This window comes from Cicer arietinum, chromosome 3 (genome assembly GCF_000331145.2).
Source record: "Cicer arietinum cultivar CDC Frontier isolate Library 1 chromosome 3, Cicar.CDCFrontier_v2.0, whole genome shotgun sequence".
Lineage (NCBI taxonomy): Eukaryota > Viridiplantae > Streptophyta > Magnoliopsida > Fabales > Fabaceae > Cicer > Cicer arietinum.
The window spans coordinates 75,879,295-75,902,160 of NC_021162.2; the positions used below are offsets into that span (position 1 = coordinate 75,879,295).

The 22,866-nt window shown below is 26.0% G+C and overlaps 1 protein-coding gene across 1 annotated transcript; it reads left to right on the plus strand.

Moving 5' to 3' along the window:
• Positions 1 to 5,570: 5,570 nt before the first annotated feature.
• On the plus strand, positions 5,571 to 8,999 carry LOC101491845 (GDSL esterase/lipase At5g33370-like). The gene is made up of 5 exons (XM_004494702.3): positions 5,571 to 5,917; positions 6,099 to 6,226; positions 6,547 to 6,789; positions 7,348 to 7,600; positions 8,538 to 8,999. Exons 1-5 carry the CDS (start codon positions 5,686 to 5,688, stop codon positions 8,768 to 8,770), a joined length of 1,089 nt encoding a protein of 362 aa, XP_004494759.1. The 5' UTR covers positions 5,571 to 5,685; the 3' UTR covers positions 8,771 to 8,999.
• The last annotated feature ends 13,867 nt before the right edge of the window (positions 9,000 to 22,866 follow it).

The window sequence follows — 22,866 nt, forward strand, 5'->3', positions numbered from 1 at the left end:
TTGTAGTTCGACTTACGCAAACTTTGAAAAATCAAGGAGGAGGTGCAAAATAAACAAATAGAGAGAAATGGGATGCTTCAAGGAGTGTTCGTTATTTACGTATCCAAAACCACATCCAACTAAAACCCAAAAAATGGAATGGTGTTTAAATCCATCCAGATTTGTTAACATAATTCCTATTTGAGTTCGATTTTAAATTTGGCTCCGGTAACAAAACCGGTTTTTCCAAAATCTTATTGTGAAAAAAAAATCAAAATATTTATTTAGAATTTTTTCCCCAAAAGTACTCTGTATATAAAATAAAACTACAGGTCTACGGAAATCGATCCTTTCATTTAGAAAAAAAAAATTAGAAGATTATAAGATTTAGTAAATTGAATTAATAATAAAAAGAGTGAATATGCAAATTAGTTTGAACTTGTAAACACTTATTAAATTAATTTCTGAATTTTATAAATTTATAAATATATATTAAAATTATAAAATATCAATTAAAATAATATTTATATAAACTTTTGTATTTATATATTTTGACATAACAATGTAATTAAATATGTATCATATTCAGGTTGACGTTACATTAATATCATATTTCTGAAAACTAAGTTGTCAATCAAATTTTGTTATATTCAAAATAAATTTGTAAGTAATTGTAATTGTGTATTGACTAATTATAGACAAATTAAGTTAGTGGCGTCAAGCATTGGTCCCAAAACCATAAAGTTAGTGGCTATAATAAAAAGTTGTTTAAAAATAACCGAGTCTTTTAGGCCCACTCACTGGTCCAGTTTGAAAATGGGATCGGGTCAGATAAATCCTTTTAATTTTTGGCTATTACAAATAAAAAAGTTAAATAAAATTTTTTCTTTAAATTATATTTCTTAATTGTCTTACTTTTATAAAAAAAAAAAGTATCCACTTTAATTTATTTGTTATCAATTTTATTATGTAAGACTTCATTTTGTTATTTTTTAAGTTGCATTTTGTAAATAATATTGTAGATTAGACAAAACATTAGTTATCTAATTTATATAGTGTTATGCATTATTGTTTTATTAAATTGTCTCTACTGTGGTCGGTGCGAGGGGATTGGAAATATTATTGTGTTAAATTTTGTTTTTATCTTTTATTAATTAAATCAGATAAATATTAAAAGATAAATGAGCTGATCCATTGGTCTTCATGGGCCAGAGTGAGCAGGCCAATATTGGAAAATTGCAGCCCAAACATCGAGTGTAGCATAGTCTATTCTCAAACTTATATTTTCGGATTCTCTTACGTATACCGTGTATAAAAAAAAAGGGCACTCATATAAATGCAGACCCAATCAACTTACTCATATAAATGTAAGGAAAAAAAGGGTGCTCATTAAAAAAAGAACATACGTGGGAAAAAGAAAAAAGTATACATGTCCATTCTTTCAAAATAATTAGTATTACAGAATTACTATTTTTTAATTATTTAGACTTATATATTTGAAGAATGATTGGTTATTATCTAAGTATTCTATAAAATCAATAAAACTCATTTGCATGCATATAAATTCATATGCAGATATAAAAATAGAGGAAGAAGAGGCTTGGGTTCCGTTAAAAAAAAAAAATAAAAGCCTTGGGTCTAATTTTGAAAACAAAAAAGAAACAAAAGTTTGGACCTCAATAACCGCTATCCAAATCTTTAAAAAAAAAAAAATTGGATTGAAAATGGTCCAACTATTTGAGCTAAGGAGACTTAAAATTTTAACTTTTAATTAATTTTGATTATATCCAATTAAAAAAAAGTCGAGAAAATAATTTATTTTTGTCTTTTGTGATACACTATTTCTATCTAACAAACAAAAAGCCTAACTCATCTCTAGTGGAAAAATAGAAACATGCCTCTAGTGGAAAACTTATAAGCACATTTGGACTTTTCAAAAGAACAATCTCTGGTCATTATTAACAACTTATCACTTGATGGAATAAATGAAGTCCAAAAGATGTCAACATGAAGTACTGTGAAATTTCAAAGAAGTATCACTTGCTCACGTAATTGATGCATCATTTGCTCAATTAATAATACACCATTTGATTGAAACAAATAACACATCATTTGGTCATGATTTACTCTTTGAAGACTCCTACTCATTTACATTAATTAGTACGGATGATTAACTTCTAGAGAAGAGCAAAATGAATAAACAAAATAGACCATTTGCTCATTTCTCCGAAAGAGAGGAAATTATAGAATCTAAAAAATAACAATGTAAAAATCATACAACCACACTTTGTAAATACGTAAGGAATAGGAATTATAACTTCACTACTTAAAAGTCTTGAATGAAGACAAATTCAACAACAAATGAGAGATATTGTGTCAAACAATATTATTCTTTGGATAAGCTATAAATCCTCTTGAAGATATGAAGTTTCGATATACATTTAATAAAACAAAAACGCTGTTGAAATTATCTTCAAGTGCTTAAACTTGTAATTTTATTGAGAAAATATTTCCATACAGCTTCCTAAAGTATTTTGAAAACATCTTGTGATGATTGTTTAAAAGTATTGAAAAGCAAAACACTTTCTTGTAATTGTTTTATTTGCTGAATGAAGGCATGTTCCTAACATACACTAGATACTCACAAGTTTGTATTTAATGTTTGAATAATAAAAAAAATATGGACGAGAAGAGATTAAACATAACTATCAAATTGATAATAAATTAATATAAATCATTATGTGACTAATTTTTAACTTTAATTAATCTTTTTTTGTGTGTATATTTTACACAAATATGTTCTCTTAACAAAAAAAAAATTGTCATAGTATTATTTTTTACACTACAAATTTTATAGCTTTATATTTTAAAATAAAATTTGATAAAAGTTTTTGAGAGAAACATTTTAACCTACAATTCAACCTTTTTTTTCTTCTTTTTTTCTCACATTAACACAAAAATCTCTAGCCTCCCTATATATTTCCCATCAAGTCTCCTTTTCAACCACCTTTCTCACTATTTTTTTTTTTAATTTTTAAATTAATTATGTAATTGTGGGTCGGTCCATTTTGAATGTGAGTTTTTTGGTTTAATACATCTTCCTTTTCCTAAAAAATAAAGTACCTAGGAAAAATATAAAATGTAGTACTTATAAAATTTTACAAAGGAAGTATATATATACTTAGTTCACTAGTATATCACACATATTATTCACGTTACAAACTAAAACTTTTGATAATAGAAGAGAGTAGCTGTGACCAAATACACCCTATTTATGTTGAGCATGTGCCCATGTGTATCTGCCTCCTCATTGTCCCCACCCCTAATCAAATCGTTATTATATTTATAAAACACATCACAATATAAACGTTTAGGGACTAATGTGGACCATTGGACATTGCCGTTCTAAATCAACCAATTTATGAGGGTGATAGTATAGTTTAACAGAAAAATATAATTAGTCATTAATGGAATTAATAAAACATGAAGAAACACACACAATCATGTCGATACTAGTGAGACCTGTTTATTTCTTGGGTTACAAGTTCTTTCTACATCTCATCTTTCTATATCACTACCTAAATTATGCTTAAACTTTTGGTATATATGTCTACAAAATTGACCAAGATTTAATTTGGTCCATTGATGAAACACTTCATATGGTTACAAGTTAATTTCAAGCTACAACAAAATCCCTCGGTCCAATTATAGTGTTTTTGTTCAAACTAACACTCATAATCAATGGGTCACTTCTGTTTGTATTTTTATTAAAAGTTCATTTAATTATTATGATCATTGACAATAATGAATACCGTTGATGCACTAGGAATCAGATTGATTATTATTGACAATGAAATTAGATTACTACCTCCGTCTCAATCTTGGAATTATATTTTGATTATATGACAATGAAATTAGATTATTCCCTCTGTCCCAATCTTGGAATTTAATTGATTGTCTTTTTACTCTAAGGAATTGGGTTGATTATGACAATGTAATTATATTATTCCCTCCCTAATATTTGATCTCTTTAACTTTTTATATATGTTTCTTAGAAAACTAGTTATTTTAGTATTAAACAATTAAAGGGTAAAAAGGTCTATATTTATTTAATTTATTATTTTTTAATATACATGTTCAAATCTAAACTTTAAAGGTAAAAATTGATTTACACCGATCACACGTGTCATTTTTTTTATAATTATTTTTTAAAAGCTAAACATGGTTAAAAATTGATAATTTAATTTGTTAACAATTTGTATTGTTCCTTTCAAATTTATCCTTTAAAAGAAAGAATGAATTTATCTTTCAATCATAGTATTTATTATTTATTCAAAATTAAATATGGGTAATTGAATGAATAATAATTGATACAATTAAAAAATCATACGAGAATACGAGATACTCTACTGACAGAAAAGTAAAATTGTTGAGTGGATGGTATTGTTTAGGAAATGCAATTACATTAGGTGACCCTACATTGGACCAACTTAAAACATGGTTTAGATTTAGTGCACTAACACTGCATGTAGTGTACAATATCAAGTCCGTTTAATCACGATCGTAAGGTCTAGATCTTAATGACATTTTTAAATCTAAATTTTTTTATTGAGATCTAGATCGTACAATTTTAATCGAACGGTGTAGATGAAATTGATTACACCATAACTATATATGAAGAAAAAAAGTTCCACAAGTGGGTTGACAACATAGCTGGCAGAAGACAACTCTTCCATTCGATTTGCCTGAATTACATATCCCTCCTTTGAACTCAACTGTATTTGGATCTACACTTATGTTTAACTAGCTACTCTCTCATTCCCACATTAATTACTATAAACTTTAAACTATCTCCTGCTCAGTAAGGAAGGACAAGTGCTACTACTTACTTACACATGAAATAAAAGCTCAAAAATTACACCTCTCTTTTTTTGAGGTAGAGTACAAACTAATTAAAGAATTTAAATGATGTACACTTTCAATATAAAATATTTAAATTCCATGATGTGTGTCATATTATTTTAATTATTTAAAAATAATAATTTAAATGCTATACTCATTAAACAATGGTTAATATGTAAAATTAAATGCGTGTAAAATATTTTTCCTAATAAACATAGCAACAATAGTTGTATTTATTGCGAGTTCATGACAAAATTGTACTTATTTCATGTCATTATAGTAAAATAATTTGTCTATGCATAAGACCAAAAAAATAAAATAATTTGTCTACACATAATTTTTGTTGTTGTCAAATTCAATTCATTCTTACAACATCAACTTTTTATAAAGTGAAATAGTATACTCCTTTATAAATATTTTTCAAAGTCTTATTTTTATTCAATGCAAAACTTACTAGAAGTGGAAGTAAAAATATGTGTCCCTCTTTTGGGTGTGGTCACGATGAAGATCAATGATTTGATTCTTTCATTTTAAACTCGGCTACATTGGCGGCTAGAAATTACTACTAGTATTTTGCACTTTTCTTATCATGATGATCATAGAGCAATTATGTGACGCACATTGAATCTTCTTCATTCGGCGGTTTGCTTTAAATCATTTGGGAGGTGGTAGAAACAAGACATTAATGAGAGTCTTCTTTACATAGTGAGATTTCTACCTTATATATACCCCTTCCAAATTGCTCCATACAAACCACGACTCATTAAACTAAGAATCACTAACAAACATTCCACTTTGTTTTGCATGGCTACTTCTTTGTTGATTAGTTGTTGTGTACTAATATGTTTGGTTGGTTGTGTTTACGCGCAATCACCACGAGCTTTCTTCGTTTTTGGAGATTCTTTAGTTGATAGTGGTAACAATGATTTTCTTGCTACTACCGCTCGAGCAGACAATTATCCATATGGCATTGACTATCCAACACATAGACCTACTGGACGTTTTTCTAATGGCCGCAACATTCCTGATTTAATTAGTATGATTCAATTTTTTTTATAATAACTATGTTTTTTCATGTAATTTTTGTTTTAATAACTAAAAATTAATAAACATGTTTTGGCAAATCATAGTACTTGTTTCTTCTATTTGTATAAATGTATGGTTCATGTCACGTGTATAGTGTAATTAATGTGCAACATTTTATTTCATAATTGTAGGTTTGGAGCTTGGCTTAGAGCCCACACTTCCAATTATGAGCCCACTATTAGTTGGAGAGAAACTTCTAATTGGTGCCAATTTTGCATCTGCTGGGATTGGTATTCTCAATGATACGGGTTTCCAGTTTGTAAGTTTAACAATAATCCGTTAATTTAAATATTAATGTTTAATTACAAAAATTATCACCAAATTAATTTTTTAAGTGTTACTATCCATTTAAATGAATATCATTTTTTTTTGTTGGTAAAAGAAAGTATTGAAGTATTACTAAAGAACTTTTAAGATGCATTTTTCACTAAATTAATCTTCTAAATGACACAAGTGTAATCCAAATCACATTTAAACAAAACAGAAATAGTGATAGAAAAGGAGAAATTGAGTGGCATTTTGTATAATTTGAGAGTGATGTGATGAAATTGGTTTTGATTAAATTTGTATAATTTGCAGTTGCACATTATCCACATCTACAAGCAACTACAACTATTTGAGCTATATCAAAAAAGGTTAAGTGCACACATTGGTTCTCAAGGAGCAAGGAACTTAGTAAACAGAGCACTCGTACTAATCACTCTTGGAGGCAATGATTTTGTCAACAATTATTATTTGGTTCCATATTCAGCAAGATCTCGCCAATATTCTCTCCCAGATTATGTTCGATATATCATTTCTGAGTATCGCAAAGTTCTCAGGGTATTATTACTATTTTTATTTAAATTATACTCTATGTTACCCATTTTCAAATGTTTGAGATTCAAGTTTAAGGATATTTTATAAAAGATATGCTTAACAATACAAATGTAGAAAACAATGAAATTGTAAAAAGTGAGTTTTTCTATTCAACATTTATTTTTAGTTTTCTTTTTTAGTTAATTAACAAATGTCTTTAAAGGCTACTTGTTAACATGACCTATTTTATAATATCAATATTGCATGGTTAATGCAATAGACATGTGTAATTTCTTACTTTATTATTATATAAGTCCTTTATCGTATACTAGTACCACATAAATAAATAAATATTGTTAATTTTGCCAAAATTACTCTTAATTAATAAATAGTATGAAAAATTATATTACATGAACCAGAAAATGGGACTAAAATAAATAGTTAGATATAAAATAATTGATATTATAAAACAACATATGCAATGAGATGAGAGTTTTATTCCTTATAGGTCACCTACCTTAACAGTAGTATATGATTCTGCAAAAAATATATATATATTTTGATTGGTAAAAACACATGCAGAGACTTTATGATTTGGGAGCTAGAAGGGTACTTGTAACGGGAACAGGACCAATTGGGTGTGCACCAGCAGAAATAGCTTTGAAAAGTCCAAATGGTGAATGTGCTTTGGAATTGCAAAGAGCTGCAGCTATATACAATCCTCAACTTGTTCAAATGATCAAAGGACTCAACCAAGAGATTGGCTCTGACATTTTCATTGCTGCTGATGCATATAGAATGCACATGGATTTCATTTCCAACCCTCAAGCTTATGGTATGTGCCATATTCAATCACATGCAATTTTTAAATTCAAACTTATATACCACACACTATTTTATTATAGTATATATAATTTGTATGTACTGACCGTATATATTTGTTTTACTTAGTTAATTAATCATAACTAATTATCTAAGTGACTTTATAAATATTAAATTAAAAATTAAAAATTACTAATAATTTAAATGTTGTGATGATTGATAGTGTAAAAGTTTATTACACTAATATATATATATATAAACTAAATTCTAACGACAAAAAAAATTAAATTTTTTTGACAACTGATATAATCGGTGGTATTAAAACTCTTATTCATCTTGATAGTGAGGCAGTGAAAAAATGAAATTAATCTTTAATTTTGGGGCTTCATTCTTGAGCAATAAATTTGTTACAATATATTTTTTTGCCCATCATTTTCCATCGTTAATTCATATATTTTTATTTTAGTGGAGTGTTAAAATCTTTCATAGCATTTGAATCCTCTTGCCTTAAATTTATCCTTTAAAAAAATTCATAGTTTTTTTTTAATCTTTTCCTCAGATTTTTTCAGGGTTCTTAATAGTCAAAAGAGGATTATGAAATGATTGAGCCATACCCTTGACATTGTTTAACATATTTACAAAAAAATATAATTCATAATTTGCCTTTTTTTTTTCAACAGTCTAATTTGCCTTTTAAGTATGGGCGACAATATTTCAAAAAAAAAAAATTTAAGTGTTTTTTAAATTTTTTAAAATTCAATAGTGTAAAATTTGATAGTAAAAAAATTGAGATTAATGATGTTACGGAAAATTCTAATTCGATAATTTTTTAATATAATTTGAGTAAACATTTGAAGTGAATAAACACCTTCTTCTTTAAGTATTATATTTATTGATTTGGGCTTCTTTTGTTTTATATGAATAGTATTGATTTGGGCTTGAATTGACAGGATTTGTAACAGCAAAGGTAGCATGTTGTGGACAAGGCCCATACAATGGAATTGGACTATGCACACCAGTCTCAAACTTGTGTCCAAATAGAGACCTTTATGTTTTTTGGGATGCATTCCATCCAACTGAAAGAGCTAGTAAAATCATAGTCCAACAAATTCTTAGTGGCTCCCCTGAGTACATGTACCCTATGAATCTCACCACTATCATGGCCCTAGATTCCATGACTTGATCTCATCCATGCTTCCACAACATAATTTCGGTTGTTGTTTTTTTGATAGTTGTGTGACCCTTTTTTTTTTTTTTTTTTAAAAATCTATGTGTGACCCTTTTTTATTTAATCCCATCTTTTGTATCCCTTAGCTAGTGGCTTGTTGTGCCAATTAGTTCTTGAGAAGTGGTTTCTCCCTCTAATTGTGGTTGGTCTTTTTTCAGTAATAAAATGTCTTCCTTTAATTCAATCCTCTCTCAAGCATTTATTTTGTGATTGAGCATTTTTAAATTGTAAGTGAGTTTGAAAAAATTATGGTATTACTATTATTTGACAAAAATTATTGTCAATTTAAATTCAACGACTATTGAAGCATATGTATTTTTATTTTATTTTATATAGATTCAATTGTTTTTAGTAGTAATTTGAAGGTTTATATACTCTATTATGAACTATGTATAAGTTTTTAAATATACCAATGGATTTAAAATATTGTAATTTGATTCATACTTTGTCATAATTTATAATTAGATTCATAAACTTAAAAATTTATAATAAGATTTCTAAATTTTTAAATATTTTGATTATAAAATATTTAAAAGCTTAGAAATAGTATTAAAAAATATTCCAAAAAATCATAAATTTAATTTAATTTATTGTTAAGTTTAGATATCTAGTTACAATTTATTTTATTTTTTTTAATTTTAGGATCAAGATAGTTAAATCTTATTTTCAAAATTGCTTGGAACAAAAGAAAATATTTCAAAACACTAAATCTGAAGTTGTTTATAAACTTTGAGGATTAATGAGCTTGGAATATATTTCAGATCTAGCAATATAAAATACACGCGTTATTAAAGAGGATCCAAAATAATGAGAGTGACTAAACAAGAGAGGGTTATCATAGAAAATACATATTTCTATTTCCAATAAAAAATGTTTTTGTAAGGGGAAAAATGTCAATACAAACTTTATTATAATAAATGATAGATATTTATTCGTCAACTTTTATAGCTGTATTAGGCTTTTTTGGCAAGAGCTTTAATAGGCTGTTATACTAGAAATGTTTTCTTAGAGTTTGACTAAATTATTATACTAGAAATGTTGAAAAGAGTAGCATTCATTGGTATGAAATTTCTGGTTCAAAAAAAATGACAAACAAAAAATAACCAGTCATGTGCCACTATTAATAATAATGAATTAACGCATCACCAACCAATTAATAAGTCCACAACACAATGTTCGTAAGCATTTTATGTATTTAAATGCATTGATTTTTTTCATATATAATATATATATATATATATATGCGCTGTTAATTTATTAAAAAAATGTACTGTTAATTTAAACATTTTCCTTTTCTTTTATAAGGATTAAAAGTTACTTTTTTTTTCTTACTTAAACTTAGATACCATCTACTCATCATAAATTTAATTATATAAAAACAGGATTGAAATTTTCTTTCAACGAAATAGTCATTATAAAATAGTTTTTGCTTATCTTCTGAAAATAAAATTGATGGCTACTTTTATCATGCTAGCCACTGCGGTCGAGCTTGCGAAAATTTATTTGAAACATAAAATATTGGATCATGATCTTTTATTGTAATACATCTCTTTATCTTTCTCTTTTTCTCTCATTCTTTTATTTTTATCAAATACATCAATGTACCATGCATGTAATTTAATTACAAAAATATAATCTGTCTTTGCTAAACAACTTAATTAAAATATCCAAATATTACTTTTGAATTAATTAATTAATTATATCAAATTATTTATTTTTCCAAAAAATATATATTCATTTATTTTGATTGTTTATATGTGCAAAACCATGATGGATTAAATAGACATTATTGAATATTGAAATTTCAAAATACAAGGCATGAAGATGAAGTCTAAACATAATTTAAAAAATATTAAATTAGGAGAAGCTAAAGACTATTTACGTTGTTTAATTTTGAATCAAAATATAAGGTAAAATCCACCAATATATAATCATTATAATTATGTCGGCATTAATAGAACCATACTCATATATTCCAACACAATATCTAGTTTAACTTTTGTAATTGTGGAAAAAAAGTTGTTGAAAGGGAAGGATTATGATGGATTAATCATAAATAAAAACGGATATTTCTTCAGTCTCGTAATAGTTATTACGTTTGTAAAAATTATTTGTTTATAAAGGAATGTTACTTTTAGTTTTTAATTGTCGCACCCTAAAATTTCGAGTTTTCATCGAATTCAATGGAGTCGCCACCAAAATTTATTTTAAAATAGGGAAAATATTGGGAAACCCTTAAAAATGTAAAAATGGTCTTTGAAACCAGATTTTGAGTTCGGGAGTCGATTATGCGTAGGGAAGGTATTAGCACCCTACGACATCCGTTAAAATACGGTTACCTTTAATTAATTGTGCAAAATTATATCAACTTAAATATATTTATTTTTCTTTATTATTAAATATGAATATAAATTGTTTTTTATAAATGTGATTTTTTGAGATAAAAGTGTGTTAAAAAAGAAATGGAAAAAAAGAAAGTTTTTATTAGTGTGCTTGACAAGAGTGTGATCTTGCTCCTACGTATCTCCCGGTGCGATGGAGAAATCAAAGCTACGTAGTTCTTGGTAAAAAAATGTGAATGCGTTGATTGCTTTTAAATAAATTGTATTTTGTTACTTAAAAAAAATAATTTTGACGAACATAAAAAAACTTGTTTGATTTGAATAATTATCTTAAAATATGAATTTTAAGACGATCGAATTGTACAACTCGTGTCTCAAAATCCAAGGAGTAAAAAGATGTCACATCTAATTTAATCCTCTTAAGAATATTTTATTTTTTATTTTTAAATTGAATTTCAAAACAAACAAATAGTTTAATTTGTATCTTAACAACTTCAAAAATAATAGTAATAATAGTAATAATAATAATAATTAAATAAATTTTTTTTTAAAAGGATAAGTTTTAGAGTTATCAAAATATATAATTTGTATTATGTAACTCCGAGATTAAAAGATTTTAATTAACTTTAAATAATTTTTATGATTTATTTGTTTATGAATTTTTAGTTTATTAAATCATTTGTGATTATGAGATTTAGAACCATCAAATTGTCACAATTTGTGTTCTAATAACTCAAAGATTAAAAAGATGTCACATCTAATTAACCTTACAATATTCGATTATAGTTTTATCTTTACCCTTTTAAAATAATAATAATAATAATAATTGATGTTAAAAATTAAATAAATTTAAATAATTCTACGAAATAAGCTCAATAATAAACACACCTAAAAATAAAATAAACGGTAAAAAAAAAATATAGACTTGTATTGTTATTTATTAAATAAATAAAAAATAAAAATACCAGATTAATAAAATAAAAACTATATACAAATTGTGAACTCTTTCAAATACTTTTTAGTGAATCAAATGATGAAAGCATAACTCATTTAATATTAAATAGCATATTAATATCATTTATAAGTGAAATGAATTATGTTTATTACTAATTAGTCATTATTTATATTAAATCAAATTAAATTATGTTAAATGACCATCATTATTAAATTAAATAATTATTATTATTTAAGTTAAATGAAATAAAATAGTAATTTACAGCATTACATACACACATGTTACTTGATATTGCCTCACGTGATATTAGAGAAAAAGAAAGTATGGATGGCAGGTTGCTAGTGTCATTTCTTATGCGAATACCAACACACTAATAATAGAGTTAGCAGTAGGATAACAAATGCTGAGGCCAGTAGTGATAATATGGGGAAATATCTTCACAAAATAATAATAAATAAAAACCAAAGAAATCATCATAGCCTTATAAGCCAAACCAGAGAAACAATAAAACTAAGATTTCAAACAAAACACCCAATGTCAAATAAAACAAAGTTTCCAACAAATCAAGCTCTTCTTCCAAATCTTAGTTATTAACATAGTGATGTTTATATCTTCCAAATAACATAAAGCACAACAAACTTAAAGAGAGTAAAAAAAAAATACTTGCCTTTCTAAATATCGGCCACAGTGAAGATGGAGGCTACGGCGGCGCGACTGAACTGAAAGTAGTAACGATCCTCTTATCTATCTTATCTTTTAATAGATTTTTGTGGGTTGTGTTGTTAAAATGAGTTTGAGTTTTGGTTATGGTTATGAGTTGGTTTGAAGAAGGATTGTGGTGGACTTTTTCCAAAACGTTTCTTTATCTTCTCTGTTTTGGTTTTTTACAACATTTTCTCTCTTTTTTCTTGATTTATTTCAGAAGCAAAGAAAATAAATCTTCTATTTTCGAAATCTCACCTCCTCCCTTCAAATGAATTTTTATCTTCTTCTTATAGACTAAAATAGTGACATGTTGTATTCATAAAATAAAACAAAGTTCTGAGTTTTATTTATTTGACAGCAACATGTCCATAAAATAAAAGAAAGTTATGGGTTATCATTGTTTTGCAGCAAGATGTCCATAAAATAAAAGAAAGTTATGGGTTATCATTGTTTTGCAGCAAGATGTCCATAAAATAAAAGAAAGTTATGCAAGTTATGTGATTGAGTGTAGGAATGGTGAAGATATAATTGGGACATTAACAATGATTTTGTGATTGAGTGTAGGAATGGTGAAGATATAATTGGGACATTAACAATGATTTTGTGATTGAGTGTAGGAATGGTGAAGATATAATTGGGACATTAACAATGATTTTGTGATTGAGTGTAGGAATGGTGAAGATATAATTGGGACATTAACAATGATTTTGTGATTGAGTGTAGGAATGGTGAAGATATAATTGGGATAAAATAAAAAATTAAAATTCAAAGATTAAAATTAAAAATAAAGGACGAATACTGATTATGTTTTTTTTGTTTTGTTTTTATTATTATGAAAATAATTTTTAATTATTGGGACAAAATTGAGGTACTACAATAAAAACACAAGAGAACTCTCTAAGGCGTACGCTTTTTTAGTTGAGGTGGGATATGTTTGCACATGTGGAAGAAATACTATGAAGTGACATGAGAGTCTGTTTTAAATATATATAATAGATAGCAATATCAATTACAAAGAATGAAGTTTAAATTGTGATTATTTTTTAAAATGTTAAATTATGCTTCTAATTTAAATAATTCAAGATTGATGTTGGTTACAAATAAAAATTCAGAACGTTCTGGATAAGTTAAAAACGAATAAAACAAATTATTTCAAGGTGATATGTGATAGTGAGTGAGAAATAAATAAAGATATAGATAATAATATCACACAATGATGTATCTTGGTTAATCCAATGTGAGCTACATTCAGTTCTCACAATTTGTGAGTTTTTCACTAATGTGTTTGACACAAGAACGTTCTTGTTTTTTCACTATCTTTCTTGATCTCTTTTGATCAATTACATAATTCATCTTTCAACCTTGAAAGAGTTTTTACAGTTATATTGCAGCCCGTAAAGGATTTTTACAAAATACTCAAACTATCTTAAGAGATAAAATTGAGTTTCAAATGGTGTGTATGATAAAAGGTTTTAGGATCAGAATCTACTCAACACTTGTTTGAGATTGATTGTCAGCAATAACTAAATAAAGAAATCCTTGAGTATAGTAAGAGAAAGATGAAGTTTTATCGATTGAAGAGTTTTGTTTGTATGAGTATGATTGATTAAGTATTGGAATAATTGCACTGAAAACTCTTGTTGTTGTCTCCATCTTGATGTTCTTTTTATAGGAATAGAGAAAGTTAGTAAAGACTCATTATAGTCGTTACTAATCTTAGAGGAAAACGTTCATCCAAAGTTAGATCTAATATGCATGTGTGTTATCCAATCCAAAACGTTATTGGTTTTGTGTTGTATGGAAAACATGGATGAATGATTTAATAGTTGTCTAGTGTCAGTTCTTTGTCTTAGAGGCATGATGAGCTTTCTACAAAAATTGCAGCAAGAGTGTCATTTCGTCCTTGCTCACAATTCATTAATCTGGAGATCGATCTGATTATTGATATGATGACAAGTTTGTTTCTTTAGGCCTCCAGCTTGAATATTGAGATTGATTATAATTTTGAGTAGTCTTGATATTCTTTTATCTTGAAGTTTGAACTATGGGTAATGATATGTTTTAACTTTGTCCTTAAAACGAAATGACCAGAATGATCATTTAGTAAACCAGAATGATCTTGATAAACCATAATGATCATTTTGATAAATTATAATGATCTTGATAAACCAGAATGATGTGGTAATCAATTTTCAGCTCAATTAAGGTATGATGTTCTTTGATTTAATTCATGGTGAAACCGTTGATTGTTTTATGAATGTATTTGATCTTCTATCTTTTAGTAACTCATTTAAAAACACAAGTTAAATAGAAACATAATCATGATTAGAGATTCATAATTTTGCCTCAATACTACCTACATTTGGTAATCAATATATATATTAGATTAATAAAATTTGATGTATTTGATCCAAAATTTAAATCAAATACATCACTTTATATTCACCCAAAGTTGTTTATATTTAAAGTCGGCACTTCATAAAAAAATACTAAGTGGAGTTTAGTAATAAACTTACATTATTATTAAAATAAAGAAATATATTTCACTAACACATGTTCTATCTTTTATGATTATTATTATTTTTTTAACAGTGGAACCCAGTTGTCATATAAAAGAGATAAAGTAACTATTCAGATATCATGTCTAATAGACACTTTCTTTTGTTCTTTATCTAATAAGGGTTGCTAATAAATTAGGTCTATATTAGCTAAAATAATCCACGTTGAAGATGTTCTAAGTGCATATAAACATCAAAGGTTCTCGCAGAAACCAAAATATACAAAGCAGTGATATACAAACACCTCATATTTTTCAATATCATATATTAGCCCTTTATTTTCTCTTTATATCTATTTATATCATATTATTAACATATCACAAATATTACCTTACTCTCTTTATTTCATTCTCTTTCAAAATGTTATTTGGGTGTATTGATGTTCATGAAATAATTTCCCAACATTGAGGGGGAAAAACTTCACACTTTCAATTGTAAAAAAAAAAAAAATCATTAGTTTAAACATACATCTCACAAGAGACATTACTTTATGAGCTGAAAATCTGATGCGAATATATAGTTACAAAATCAGGAATTAATATTCAGGGGATCATGATCAAAATATCAATATTTATATAAGAGTAAATAATCATTTTAATTTCTTAATTTTGTGATGTGCAACTGCTATATTCTTGAATATATTGAAGTTAGACACACTATATAATTATTATTTTTAAGTAATTTTATAAATCAAATTAACTAGTAAAATATATATTTGATTACTAAATTAACTAATAAAAAATGTATTCAAATATTAAAATGACTAACAAAATACACATTTAGTTATATTTGTATGTATTACTTAATAATTTAGTTAATAAAATACCAAATAATAAATGATGATGTAGATCTCAAATGAATCTATGAAATTTGGTGGTAGCATGACACATAGGTACTAGAGTCAATTCAGACATCCTTCCGTTCATTCGATGATCTGTTTGGGTCAGGTCGTATAAAATATTTTGATGACAAATATACGCTTTCATAATTCACTGCTGACTCATATGCCCCCTCCAACGGCAATCCCCACAAGAATAATTCATTGCTGACTCAGACCGTCCTTTCATTTCCGCCACCTGCTACTTTTCTCAAGTTTCAATTACCTTCAATAATTTCTTTTTTGACAATAATTGCCTTCAATAATATGAGTGTAGTATTTTTTTTTTTGTATTATAAGCTTTTCTATATTATAAAATAATAATTTTATTAAATTAATCCAAGTTAATATTGATGTATTTTTATACTAAATAAATAATTTTTATTTATTTAAGTTGATATAAATTATATTAATTGAAAATATTATAATTTAAAGTTGCTCAAACGACAAATGATGAATTTATGAATAAACTCACAACATTCGAGTTAATAGCACAAAATGATAAAATATTTATAAATGCGACAAAATTTACAAATATATTAAAATTGAACGGTCTAAAATAGTGATGCGTTTAAAGTTGTAATGTTTACAATAGTAAATTATTGATTGAATTTGCATTTGATTAAAATATATTTATCAATCTAAACCAAATAACACCACAATCAAACTTAAAACTAAAGCGTCATACTAAGACAATAAAAAAAATACAGAATCGCACAAAAACGACAACAAAATATGTGTGAAAATAATTTATTTATATGAAAGAGAATAAAAATAATTTAGAGTGATAAATTCAGATAAAAAATTAACTATAAATCACTACTATTTGGTGAAAAACCAGTACCATTAGAAAAGAGGAGACGAGAACAATCATATGACCTAATTTAGCTTTATAATCAACAATAATACCATACAGTACAACACAAGATTAAAATGTCAAGTTAGAAAACTAACTATGTATTTAAAGTAGTGGATTGAAATAATCATATCAATTAAAAAACGAGACATGTGACTTTTTTTTTCCTTTCGTTATTATTTCTCATCAAACATTTATTATTTTTCTATCATTACCTTTAAAATTGAGTGTAGTGTTTAAAATGTTGTAAGTTAATTCACTTAAAATAATATTGATATATTTATTATCACTCTTAAGCGTAAAGTAAAGGATAATAATTTATATAATGTTAATTAAATTATACAATTAAAAAAATAATATTATATTAAAAATTAAATGTAACACTCATCCTAAAAAATATTATTTTTTTTAAATAAAACATTTATAATGAGAAAAATGAAATAGTCAATAATAAGGATGGTAGATAAAGTTAAAATTATATTTATTATAATTAATATAATATTAATTAGATTATACAATTAAAAATACTATTAATTTACAAGTAGATAAATTCGTCGACAAATACTAAACAATTATCAATATTTCAAATCCCGATTCCGTCTCCAATTTTGAATTTCAAAAAATTATGGAATCCATACGTGCTTTTGTTGAAAGCAATTTTGTTGCTGTCAAAGTTAAGACGAGTTAGAGTGGATAATTGTACTTACGAGTTCTAACTTATATTGGCAATTTGACATGCCTAGTCACTAATTCAATCTCCAATGCCAACACACATGGCCGGCTTTTTGTATTTTTATTTATCAAAATATTATGCATCACAAGTTTATTACACTATTACCTCAATTTAATTTACATAAGACATGGTCCAAAATTTTCTATTTTTATGTGGCTGGTTTAAGTTCCACCCCACCGCTCCCTCCAATAATTAATGTTTTATATTAATTATTGAAAACCAAACAAAACAAATGAAACAGAAAGACCTGATCCAGTTCATTACGCTTTGTTTCTCTTGACACATATTTCGTCAAGAATATGATATGATGTTGCCCCTTACCTATCTTAACATAATGCATGTTTCCACATGCATCTCCGAGTGGTCTTAACAAGTTCCACATGCCCCCTTATGATATACGACAATCCTATATCATTATTTCATCAATAAATTTTTACATACATCTCTCCTTTTTTTATCCGAGCTAGCTAATCATAGCAATTTTATTAGCACATTACTTGTCACAACCTGATTTATTCATTATCCAGTAAGGAATGCTGTCCACAAAGGGACACTAGTGACCAATTGTTCATGCGAATTACGAAGCCAGCCAACTAACCAATATCAAACTGCAAAGATTCGAGTAGTATTTAATCAACAAATAATATATAACAATACTATGATCGCATCTAAAAAAATTAAAAAAAGTGATGGTACTAAAAACCAAGTCAATATTTTTTAAATTAAACTTGATGCACCGTCTTTAGAATTAAATTTAACGCATACATTCAAATAATTCTTAGAGTGAAATGACGATAATGATAGTTTAATTTTCAACCATTAATTATCAGATTTTAGTGCCTTTATTCTGAAATGCAAAGAGCTATCTTTATTAAGAATTATGGTTGAGCTTAAGAAAGAGAAAAATAATTAAAGAGAAAAATAAACTTAAAATGATTATTTGATGAATTGTTGTTACAATTAGAGTATGATGCACTTTTATATAGTGCAATTAATGTAACTAACCTAACAACTTACACATAACCATAAGTAATTTTAACTACCTCTAATAATGTCTATGATAATGTTACACATATCCAATTAATGAAAAATTTATGAGATTAATTTTTATATATTTACAGTGTATTTTTTTTTACACATATCCAATTAAAATATGTCAAATAAGTATTTATAGAGATATTTAATGAATTAATCTACAATGGTGACATTATAGAGAAATTTGGTTGAATAAATGTGTAAAAAAGTTACATTGTTAATGTAAACAAACTAAATTCAAAAATTATCATGCCGAATTAAACTATGTATTAAATGTATATTTCTAAACTAAGGCGACCACATTTCATGATGCAATTAATTTTTTTTATTGAAATTTAGTATCAACAGTATCTCGTACAAAATTATCTCTAGTCAAGAAACTTGTGCCAAATAAAAGAGAGACTTTTATTGATAACCAAGTATATGTTCAAGCCCATATTATTAATAGTATGCAGTAATTTTTTTTTATTATAAAAAAATCATATATAAATACATCATAAATAAGAAATTTTGAACTAGAATCTATAATTCATTATTGAGGCTCTGTAGAACTTTAGTTATCAAGAAATGTCTAAAGTTTTGAATTCCAACTATTAATGAATTTTATATAAGATCAAATTAATCGAAAATACCAAATTTGGTATTTGGTTGAACCAATCACTACAAGTTTCATTTACATCTAGATTATCCACAAACTTTGAATGGTGGGACGAGATAAATATGAGCCTACTTGATATTAGTCACACCATTTATAATTTTCAACTTGATTAATTCATAAAGTAAGTGTCATATGAGTTTTTTTTTTGGAGAACTTAATTTGACAATGTCAAAAAAAAAAATTATAAGCTATAAATTCCTTTTAATAACAATCATTTATAAACTTATAGTTTATAGTGTTTTTTGATAGGTTTAATTACATTTTTTGTTCCCCTATTTTATTGAATCACAAAAATAGTCTTTTCATTTTATTTGTCTCAAGTTTTGACCCCGCAAACACAATCTTGATCCAAAACTTGATGAAATGTTATTTTTTAATAATGTGTCAAAAAAAAGATGACGTGAAAGATTTAATGTGGATTAATTATATTTTATTATTATTCCAAAGTTATAAAATACATTTTCTATTTTTAAAAACAAATTTTCTAATTTATATTACATCATTTAATTAAAAAAACTTAAAAAAAAAACACATTCTTATTCGTATTCTAATCTCTAATTTCATTTCATTCCATCTTTTATCTTCTTCCCCTTCCCCTTCCTCTTCCTCTTCTTCTTCTCATCCTCAGTCGTCATCATCAATGAGCACCTTGAAGCTAAAGATGGTGTCAATAACGAACCCTAGCGATACCGCGAAGAAGGCTGAGATGGTGGATCTCAAAAACAGAAGTGACTTCATATTCATTCAAAGGTTAATACCTTCGGAGCAGTCATGAAAATCTTTGCTCTAGATCATTTTTTCTTCATCTCAATCCTCCCTGAATTCAGAACTTCCTAAAAAATCTCATATTTCTCTCCAATACTCTTAACTATTAATCTCAATCTGTAATTTATTTATTTTGTGATAATTATAATAAAATATCTTGGTTTTGTTTTACATATATCAAGTTAGTTAACCATGTGCATATTCATGGGATGATTATCCAAGACATCTTGGATGCTTTAAGGATAATTTTTAATCAACATTGGCTCTTGGCTAATGAATTTTTTTACTTGATTTTGTTTTTGTTGACGACGGAGAAGAAGAAGATGGAATGAAAAAAAGTAGAGATTATAATATGAATGTGTTTATTTTTTTATTATTATTATTATATTTTTGTAGTTAAATGATGTAATAAAATAGAGAATGTGTTTTTAAAAATAGAAAATGTGTTTTACAAATTTGGAATAATAATAAAATATAATTAATTCACATGAAATATTCCACATATTTTTTTTTTGACACATCATTAAAAAAGTCATACTTCATGATTAATAAAATAGGAGGACCAAGATTGTATTTAGAGAACAAAATTTGGGATAAATAAAATGGAGAGACTATTTTCATGATTAAACTAAAATAGGAAGACCAAAAGAGCAATTAAATATTTTTTATAAGTTAATTTAAGTAGTTTATGAATTTGTAATTTATCATTTTTTCTTTCAATTTACCTTTACTAATGTAACTAAAATCATTTTTTACTCTTTATAATTTATTTTTTACAATATAAAATAATAATTAATTTATAAAATTTAAAATAATTTTAATAAAAAATAGTTTATTTATTATAATTTTAAATTATTTATGAATAATTTAAATATTAAAATAATGAATATTTTAAAATGAATAATTTATTTAATTATTTAAATTAAAAATAAATAATAAGATAAATAAATAATATATCAGATCGATAAAATTTAAATTAATAAAATTTAAATAACTACTTTAAAAATATTTTAAACATCAATTGATAAAATTTATTTTTAATTCATAATGTCTTTTTATGTCATTTTGCATATGTCATTTTATATTTTATATTTTATATTTTAAGCTATTGGAGCCTCTAACATTTTCAAAGACTTCAATTAATATAACAGCATTCAAAACTAATCATAATCTAATAATTCAATAATTCAACCCGATGTCACTAAGATTTTTATGAGGATTTGAACGTTTCAAACTAGTTTTAACGCCCGCGCATTGCACGGGAAGGAATTTACTGAGTATTTTATTTAAAAATAATAAGAATCATAAAAACTAAATTAAATAATTCAAGTTTTGAAGAGATAAAATCACATAACAAAAATAATTAAACATCAAATGATAAAATGAAATTTGTTTGAGTCCTTTGTACATCGACAAAACAACAAGCGAAGACATAAAAATTTCCCTCACTAACTTGAAATTTGTAGTTAACTGTTTTTTTAACTGAAGCATAGATCATTCCTCCCTAATTTTTATTTTAGAATAAACATCAAGTTTGTAAACTAAAACTAACACAAAGAAACAAACCTAGCACATAATATTAAAAAAAATTCATTACGTAATACTAACATAAAACATTTAACATAATAAACATAAAGATTCAGAAACAAACTTAAGTCATATAAAAGTTGATAAAAAATATTAAGGAAAAAAATTAAGATAATGTCTATAATAAGTTGAATAAAAGATACAAATAACTTAAGCTAACACAAATAAATGTTTTAACTTTAACTTAAAAAACCAAATAAATTGAAGCAAAAACTTATACAGCAACATTAAACCATAATAGCTCCCGTGAAGTTTGAAAGGTATAGTAAAAAATAAAACCATAATAGCTCTGATGCAAAGAGGACCGTTTTGATAAGAGTGGGACTGAGAGATATGTTTCAAATTGTATTTTCACCAATTTGGGGTGTTTTGAGAAAAAGATGAAAAAACTCTAATCTTGAACAAATGAACATGGTACAAGGCGTGGTAAAGTTGTGGGTGTGGTTTATTAATGCAAGGAAGACAAAACCCTAAAATTGCAAGAGTAAGGCATTGCTAAAAAGAGGATGCAAATACTGAGTTTGTAATCTAACTATTAGGGTAGGGGTGTTCAAAAAAACCAACAACTGAACCAAACTGCATAACTGAATTGAACCAAACTGTTTTTAAACTGAAACGACTTATAAAAATTGAGAACCAAACTGTTTTTTTAAAAACAGTTTATTAACCTAACTAATTTTTAAAAACTAGAACCGAACCATTTTTCAGTTCAATAAAAGTAGAACAAAACCTATTTTTTTAGAAGTAATTAGGCTAATTATGTAAAATTTGGCCTATAGGAACAAAAAAAACTTATAGAAATAAAATAGTTTAGTTCAATTTAATTCAAAAGCAGTTCGGTTCGGTATCATTTGTATTATAACAATTCAATTTAATTCGAACAAATAAAATTAAACTAAACTAAAATCAGTTTGATTCGATTCAAAGCAATAAACTAATTCACCGATTTATAAAACAAGTTCGGTTCGATTCAATTTTTT